The 8,321-nt window shown below is 52.5% G+C and overlaps 1 protein-coding gene across 3 annotated transcripts; it reads right to left on the bottom strand.

The window, feature by feature from the left end:
* Positions 1 to 1,427: 1,427 nt before the first annotated feature.
* Positions 1,428 to 7,763, bottom strand: GNB2 (G protein subunit beta 2). Of its 3 annotated transcripts, none has more exons than XM_020979100.2 (10): positions 7,348 to 7,763; positions 4,479 to 4,599; positions 4,084 to 4,122; positions 3,864 to 3,970; positions 3,282 to 3,345; positions 2,963 to 3,125; positions 2,797 to 2,863; positions 2,286 to 2,487; positions 1,973 to 2,189; positions 1,428 to 1,879 (listed from the first exon to the last, which is right to left on the bottom strand). In XM_020979100.2, the coding sequence occupies exons 2-10, from the start codon at positions 4,533 to 4,535 to the stop codon at positions 1,773 to 1,775; spliced, it is 1,023 nt and encodes a 340-aa protein (XP_020834759.1). In that variant the 5' UTR covers positions 4,536 to 4,599; positions 7,348 to 7,763; the 3' UTR covers positions 1,428 to 1,772. The 3 variants fall into 3 exon arrangements, with proteins under 3 accessions (XP_020834759.1, XP_020834760.1, XP_020834761.1); XM_020979101.2 differs by lacking the exon at positions 7,348 to 7,763 and adding an exon at positions 6,958 to 7,265; XM_020979102.2 differs by lacking the exon at positions 7,348 to 7,763 and adding an exon at positions 7,032 to 7,265.
* Between the last annotated feature and the right edge of the window lie 558 nt (positions 7,764 to 8,321).

Below are 8,321 nucleotides of genomic sequence, written 5' to 3'. Positions count from 1 at the left end.
ATCATCTAATTGAGATCCATCTGAGTTTCTTACATTGTCTCCCCAACATTATCCACACTGCTCTCAACCCCCCAGAGTGCACAGTATTAGGCTAGGGTTCTGCCTCTACCTCCCCCTCATGAATGTACTTGTTCCCCTACCCTGGGGGAGGAGGGGAGGGGGAAGAGCAACATTACCCCCTTGGATCCCATATTTTTATTTTATTTTTGCACCAAAGTGGCAACTGGTTCAGAGTTGGTCATGGCCTTGGGTGGGGGAGGCTCCCCTATTTGCTTCCCCTTGGCTTCTTCAACAGTGTTAGTGTCTGTGTAATACTCTCTAAAGCAATAATGGGGATGGGGGGGGGAAATGTTTGGTTGTTTTTTTTTTTGTTGCTGCTGGCCTCCCTGACTCCCCCTTCCCTTCACTCCCTGCCCCCCTTCTGCCAGTATTCAGTGGCATTAGAGGTGGGGGAGGGCTACTATTGTGACTGAATGTAACCACCCCCCTGCCACAGCCAGTGTGTGTAGGGAGGCTGATTATCCCCGTCCTTGTGTCTTCCCCTTCCCTCCCCCAGCTGAAGAGACTTTGAACTTAGGGGATCCTTGAGCCTGGAGTGGCCTTAACCCTGTGAGGAAGCTGGAGGGAGGGAACCCCCACCCCCACCCCCTTTCTGAGAGTGGTCAATGTTTACAAATCTCTGAGCCCCTCGGAGGGGCCCAGGGACTCTGTACCCTGTTTCCATCCTATTTCCCTTTACCACCTCCCACAAACGGGTCTTCCTGGGCCCTGGCTGCTCCCTCTTTCCTGGGGCAGGGGCAAGGGAGGGGCCAGTCTGTTCGGTCTGCCTTTTTGCCCATACCCCAAATTCTATGTGACAATACCCCTCACCTTCCCCATGTAAATACCTATCCCACCCCTAAATAAAACTTAGTGTGTGTTCTCCCCTTATGTCTCAGCTGTCTCTTTATTGGGGGTGGAGGGAAAACAGAAGGGGGTCATGTCAACTCCAGGGACTGGAGCCAGTTTGCCCCTGGGACAGTAGTCCAACATCTATCAAGAAAAGGACTGGAACTCCTTCAGGAGATACAGCTAGTCTACCCCCCAAGGATATTTCTTTAGACTTCACTTGTGGCTTAGGTAAGGAAATTCCACATCCTCATCTTTTGCAATCACTTGGGCCCTGTGAGAAGGCCACAGAATTGTGGCCTCTAACCTTCCCTCAGATCTCAAAATTCTCAGCTGCTTCTCTCATCAGTTTTCTAGGTTGCATGATACATACTTGTGGCTCAGCTGCTTATACTACCTATTCTTTTGTCTTCTCTACATCCCACATTATGGAATGTGGGTGCATCTCATTTTCCAATAATGCTAAGTTTCTCTGGGCAGTCAATACCCAGAAAGGGACTTCTGGGAGGTAGAAAGGCAAAGCAGGGGCAGAGGCTAGGTACAGAGTTGGAATTGGTTCCTTTATGGAAAAACAGAAAATATAATAAAAATTAAAATAAAACCAGTTTTAAAAAGCCACTTCCTGGAGCTTCCCACTCTTGGCCCTGACCCTGGCCCTCCAGCAGGGAGAGGCTCCTGACCAGGGAAGGCAAAGAAGAGGGTAGGGAGCTTCCCCCCCAATCCCATCCCCATCTCTGGGGGAGGAAATGAGCCCCAGGGAGGAGGGAGCCCGAGCCCAGGTGTGTTCCACCAGTCCCCTCCCTCCACCCCCCAGCTCCTGGCCTGTAGTGTGGGGCATGGCCCTCCCTCCCCCCTCTTGGCCTGATACATTGGGGGTATGGCAGCTAGTTCCATATCTTGAGGAAGGAGTCCCAGGAACCCGTGGCCACAGCCATACCATCATCAGTCACCCCAAGACAGCTAACACGGTTGTCATGGCCAGCAAGGACACCTGGGAAGAAGTTGATCAGAATCAGCCCTGTACTTGTCCCAGCTCCTCACACACTTCCTCATGCATCTAGATTTTTTCCCCAAAATTACTCACCTGCCCGATCGCCTTTCATGGCATCCCAGATGTTGCAGTTGAAGTCATCATAGCCAGCCAGCAGCAGCCGGCCACTTCGGGAGAAGGCAACGGAGGTGATGCCACAGATGATGTTGTCATGAGAGTACATAAGTAGCTCTTGGTCTGCCCGAAGATCAAAGAGGCGGCACGTGGCATCATCAGAGCCCGTGGTAAAGGCATAGCCATTTGGAAAGAACTGGCAGGGAGAGAAGCAGAGTCAGGAGGAAGGTAAGAGAAAGAAAAGACTACAAAACTACCATCTTCTCATGCCCCACCCAGTCCCCTCACTCACGGCCACAGCATTGATGTCAGACTCATGGCCTGTAAAAGTTTGCCGGCACATGGAGTCTCGAACGTCCCACAGCTTGATGGAAGCATCACAGGCACCAGAGACAAAGCTTCGGCCGTCCGGAGCCAGAGAGAGGGACATTACATCCCCACTGTGTCCTGCAAAGCCCACTGTCTGCTGTCCTGTTTCTATATCCCACAGGGCACTGATGGGAGATCACATGACATAAGAAGTAAGCAGGCAGAGCACCTGATGTACTTCCTCTTCATTACCCCCCAGCCCCAGCTCAAAAAATACTCAAGGAAAGAGGTGCCACAACTTTGGCAGAAGTTGGGGGAAGGGCTTCCAACTATAGAGAGGTTAACAGAAGCTTAACAGGAAAAGTATAGGAATCTCAGGTGCTCCATTAAACAATCCTACTACTATATCCAATGTACAAAGGAACTATAGCCAAACAGAGAAGGTACAGAGTAATCCAGGAAGGGCATAAGGGTGATCTCCCCCAAGGACTCACCAGGTGGTATCTCCAGAGCTAGTGATGATCTGGTTATCATCTAAGAAGCGGCAGCAGGACAGGTATCCTGGGTGGGAGAAGAGGAGTATGTGGGGGGTCAGCATGGCTGCCATGGAAGGGAAGAAAATGCATCCCAACTGACTTCCCCAAGCCAGCATCCTCTTACCAGTGTGGCCTGGCAGCTCTCTGCTGACCCTGACATTGCCCTCTCGGGTTTTGAGACTGTAGATGGAGCAGATGTTGTCTAGCCCCCCACAAGCCACAAAATTCCCTGAGGGCGCATAGGCACAGGTCATGACCCAAGAGGATCGGAGAGGGATAGCATGAACCTGAAGGGGAAAAGGGGGAAGGTACATAGGATATGGGGTCACAACTCGGCCTAGTCTTCAACCCAGGCTTCCTGCCCAGCAGCCTCAATCATTGCCACCTACTCCCATACCTTGAAGTGTTCCCTTCAAAGATCTACAAATGCTGACCCTACTTACCTTATTGGTGGTATAACTGTCCCAGATTATAAGTTTTCCATCCTGTGAAGCACTCACCAGCAGCCTAAGGAGGAAGAAGCCAGGGCAGAGGAAAACTTTGGAAGTCTGAATGGAAGGAGGGGGTGGGGAGGTGAATCATGGCCTAGTTTCCCACCCAGAACAATTTCCTTCCTGGATTCTCCTAGCTTTGACCTTGAAAAAATTAATTCCCCACACTAAGCTTATTTTCTAGACTAAAATGAGTTATACTAGATGTCCTGTTAGGATATTCTGTGGTTCTAGGGCAGTGGCTTCTGGATGGTAATATCTATTTTCTCCTTGGTACTAAGGCTATGGTAAAAGCAGAAGTAGAAAGTAGAAAGGCAGGAATGAGGAGACAACCACAATTTGTTCAAGACAGGACTATGAACCTTAATGAAAATGCCCTCCCCCAAAACTTCTCAAATCATTCCTGCTCTCTTGACTAAAGCTTTCATGATCCCCTGAAGGAAAGACTTCCCTACCATTAAAGGCCAGCCAACCTAAGTATGACAGGAAAATATATGATGCAGAAGTTCTATGCACCCTCCCTGAATGGTGTACCTTGAATCTGTCCCCCAGTGCATGGCATAGATTTTTGCCAAGTGACCACGGAGGGTCCGTCGTGTTCTCATCTGGATTCTTCCAACAGGGTCCAGCCCAGCTGTTATCTGGGCAGAGGAATTGGGGGTACAATGTAACATGAGTGAGGGTCACAAGGTCCAGAACCCAAAGCATTCTATATCTTGCTCCCTCCTCCCCCAACCTCCCAAACCCTTCTCACCTGGGTCAATGTTGAATCTCCACATGCTTTCCGAGCATCCTGTGATGGAGACAGAAAGGATTTGAGGGGAGGGAGGAAAATTGAGGTGGGGGAGGGGAACAAGAACAAAAAGAGTGGACAGAAAGTAGAGAGGAGAAAACAAGAGAGATAAGACAGGTGAGAGTAAGCAGCAAGAAACAGGTAGGAGGAGAGAAGATAGGAAGGAAAATTAGAAGGAAAAAAAGTCACAGGAAAGCAGAGGAAGATAGGAATAAAGGGAGAAAGACATCAGGGAACGAGACGGGGAAGCCCCCCTCATCCTAACCACTTTATGGCAACAACTGTGAACCAATACCCTTTACTCCCCACATCAGCCCCTAGGACCTGCCCCCCTCCCTCTCCAGCCTGCCCCTTACCCGTATCTGATTCCGGAGCTGCTCTGCCTCCTGTCTCAGCTGCTCCAATTCACTCATGGTGGCAGCAGGGCAGCAGGGCCCCGGGGGCTGCAACAACTAGCTCTTCAGTGTCCAAGGAGATCTGGGGAGGGGATCGAGTCAGAGGCGGGGCCTCCAAGACTTTCTAGGGGCATAAGGGCCTGTGTCCAGGAGAACAAGATGCTCCTTCCTCCCTCCCATTTCCCACCCCAATCAGAGAGAATAAATTGTGTCCTCAGAGCCCTCCTCCTGCCCAGGGAAATCAAATTGAAATCTAAGGATCAGATCAAGTAGCAGTAAACTCTCCCTCTGCACCTTCACCAACTCAGATGAGGTAAGACTGCCAAGTCCTTCCCCTTCCTGAGCCAGCACTGGACACCCACCTTCAGAGTTGGAATCCAGAACTGAGCTTGAAAAAGCCACAGAGACATCCCACTTCCTTTCACTTCTGCCCCCTCCCACTCCCCATGCCCCACTGTTACTCAGAGAATAGTAAATGAAAAATGCAAGGGGGGATCCCCTTTCCTTTTCCCACCCCCCTCAAAAAATTCTAATGAGGAAAAGGGCCGATTTAAATCCAACCCCAACCTCCACCCCACATATATACACACCACTTTGAAAGGGAAGGCTGGGTTGGTTCGTGGGGTTGCCTAGGCAACTGTCATCCAAAGAACACCTCATTGGCGTTCTTCATTGGCCGAATGCCCCACCACTGCCTGTAGCCCAGGCAACGACATCCCCAGCTAAGTCCCAAGAGGAACAGTGACCCATTCCCTTCCAGCTTCCACCTAAGGGTTCTGGGCCTAGCAGTCCTTCCCCAGGTTCTGAGGTGGTTGCTTACATGGACTGTGGAAAGCCCATAGATAGATAGTGGGCTTGGGGACAGCTCAACAGGAGTCATCCCCAAACTAGTTACACCCTACTGACCTCCGGTATGTGAACCTGCTACTCCACTGGGGCTTGGGAACCCCCAGGCTGCTTCCTGCAGTCTCTTGGCCTTAAATCCTTCCTTCCTTTCCTCCCAGGGCACTCAATGATAGCAAGCAGAAGCCCCAGGGAGCCACTCAGGAGTAATTAGATTCCTCCAAAGGAGACAGATAGACACTGTTGGCAGAGAAGCAGCACTATTCTCTCCCAGTCGAGCCTGCCCTAGTCCTACCACATTGCTTAAGGACCCAAGTGTTCTGGGGACCTGCTCCATTCTACTCTGAATCCAGTATTCTGCTTTTCCCTACTCCAGGGACCAGGCCCAGGGCTCTGGAGGCTCCAGGACACAGGTATCCTGGGTACCATTTACCTTGAGATTCAAGTATTCTGGCCCCAATTTCTAAGCAGACCCAGGTCATAGAATCATAAGTTTATTGAAATGTCATCCATCTAGTCCAAGGATTCTTAACTTTTTTTTTTTAATCATAGATCTCTTTGGCAATCTGGTCTGCACCCATTTTCAGAATATTATTAAATGCATAAAATAAAATACACAGGATGACAAAGAAAATCAATTATATTGAAATAGTTATTTTTTTAAAAATCCTTTTTTTTAAAAAACAAGTTTATGAACCTTAGGTTAAGAATCCTTGACCAATCCAACCCCTTTGGTGAGGAAACAGACCCAGAGAAGTGACTTGGCCAGGGTCTCACAGATACAAATCAGAGGTGACATTTGAACCCAGACCCATCACTCTTTCCATTATATTACAAGTTCTGGTCTCTTCTGCTCTTGGGACCCTGACCACTGACTGTCTCTCACCTTTTGGGAACCAGAGCCCTCATGGAGCTTGGCAGACCCTCCTCTTTAAGTGAACCAGTCGTCATGTTTTCCTACAACTTCCACTTTCCTACCAGCCTTTTCCCTTGTCCCCCAACACCTGGGCTATTAAGGATGCCCCCCACATTAGATATCCCGGGAGAGGAGGGGGTGGGGAGCGGAGGAGACAGAAAGGCAGGCAGAGCACCTCTTTGAAGCTCTTGAGAAAACCCTCCTCCCACCATTAAAGGCTCAGCCCAGGCCTCACCCCAAAATGAGGGAAAGGGTGAATGCTTCCCATCACCCTTCCAAACCTCTTTTTCAGCCTGAAAGAATCCTGGGGTGCAGGAAATCCCAAGGGAGTTTGAAAAGGGGGAGGTAAATGTGAGAAACTCAGTTTTAGGGGTACCAAAGGTTGACCCCTCTCCTCCTTGAAAGCTTAGGGAGTTTGGCAACTGAGTAAAAGACCCAGTTCCCTGGGATAGCAAGGTGGGGAGTATTCTGCAACACCCCCACACCCCGCCCTGCCCCGTGTCCTCCCAGAGCATTTCTGGAGGTCCGAGAAAGTAGCCGGATCGGGGGTGGGAGACTCGCTGGACTCGCTCGGGAGGGAGTCTCCAGGTACGGAGACGGGGAACTGAAACCACTGGATGCAGGGGAAAGGGGGCAGGGGGTAGAAGGAGGGGGGGGTCTCACCCCACCCCCGAGCCTCACCCAGATACAGCCAGGGTCACCGAGAAGCCAGCAGAAGCCGGGGGAAGAAGGGTGGGGAGACTGGGGGAACCCACCCCAAATCAACGACCCCACCCCCACCGCGGGAGGCGGCCGGGGGCGTGGCCCACGGGATCCTGGGCAGGGGTGAGGGGGCGCGCGGAACGTTCTTGGGGGGCGAGGGTCCCCCACTTCCACTTCCGGGTTTGGGAGCGGACTGGGCACAAGTAGGGGAAGAGGATAGGAGGGAGGGCCGGAGAGTTACGTCCGCTCCCAGGAGGCCAGGCCCCGGAGGCGGAAGGAAGATAAGCTCCCCCAGCGCAGGGGGGGTGGGGGTGGGAGAGATTGGGGGCGCTGAGGGGAACAGGGGACTCCTTTTGCCTGCGGAGGTACCTGTGGTGGTGGATCTCTGCGGTCGGAAGGGGGGGTCGCAGGGACGCGCTCAAGGTCCCTGTCTCCCTCCGCGGCGGAGGCGGCGGCGGATGGATCTCTCAAAGTATCCCTCAAGTGAGTGCAGCCTACACTGTTCTCCCCGCAGCGGAGGGATCCCGCCCGCTCGTGACGTGATCGCTGTGGCCCGCCGCGCCCTGGGTCCGGCAGAGGATGAGACCAACTAATGTAGGAGGGTACGGCGTAGAAAAACACGCCGAACCGCGCGGGCGTTAGCTCCGTCCCAGGCGGAGAGAGCTAAGTCCACTCTCTCCCTGCGGAAAGCAGTCGTAAGGAGGGAATCGTGCCGTCGAAACGAAGCAGTAGCTCCCTCCGGGGACTGGTGCCGTTGGTACCAGCCCAGGAGGGGTGGGGGCGTGAAGCCGCTCGGCAGTCACATGACCACCCCCTCCTCCCCTCCCGGAATAGGTGGTTCCGGAATGGGAGGAGGGAGGCGGTGCCCTTATTACCGATCCTGACCGCGCCCCCGCCTGTCCTGGGGACCGCCAGGTCCGGCCCGACGCCGGGGAGGGCAGAGGAGCAAAGGAGCCTCCGAGCACTTAGGGTTTCTCCAGAGCCCATCTGGGCCGGGCGGAGTGGGTAGAGTGCAGGTGGATAGACTTGGAGGCAGGCAGACCTGAGTTCAAATCCTACCTCATGCCATTAAAAGCTGTGTGATCCAGGGTGAGTCACTTATAGTTCTGTGTGCCTCAGTTTCCTCCGCTGTAAAATAAGGCGACTGGACTTCACCTGAAAGGTCCCTTCCAGCTTTCCTTCTATGATCCTACAAAATGGTGCCAAAGCGGAGTTTTTGAGAGGCATCGGTGAACTTTAGAGCACTGGACTTGAAGTTAGGAAGACCCGTGTTTGAATATCGACTCAGGGCTCACTGGCTGTGTGACCCTGCTGAATTCACTGCATCAGATACCTAACCTGTA

The sequence above is a fragment of the Phascolarctos cinereus genome, unplaced genomic scaffold (assembly GCF_003287225.1).
Source record: "Phascolarctos cinereus isolate Bilbo 61053 unplaced genomic scaffold, phaCin_HiC Scaffold_5;HRSCAF=322, whole genome shotgun sequence".
In the NCBI taxonomy this organism is placed as follows: domain Eukaryota; kingdom Metazoa; phylum Chordata; class Mammalia; order Diprotodontia; family Phascolarctidae; genus Phascolarctos; species Phascolarctos cinereus.
Note: the sequence above shows the minus strand (reverse complement) of the source record. Positions and strands in the feature narration are given on the sequence as shown.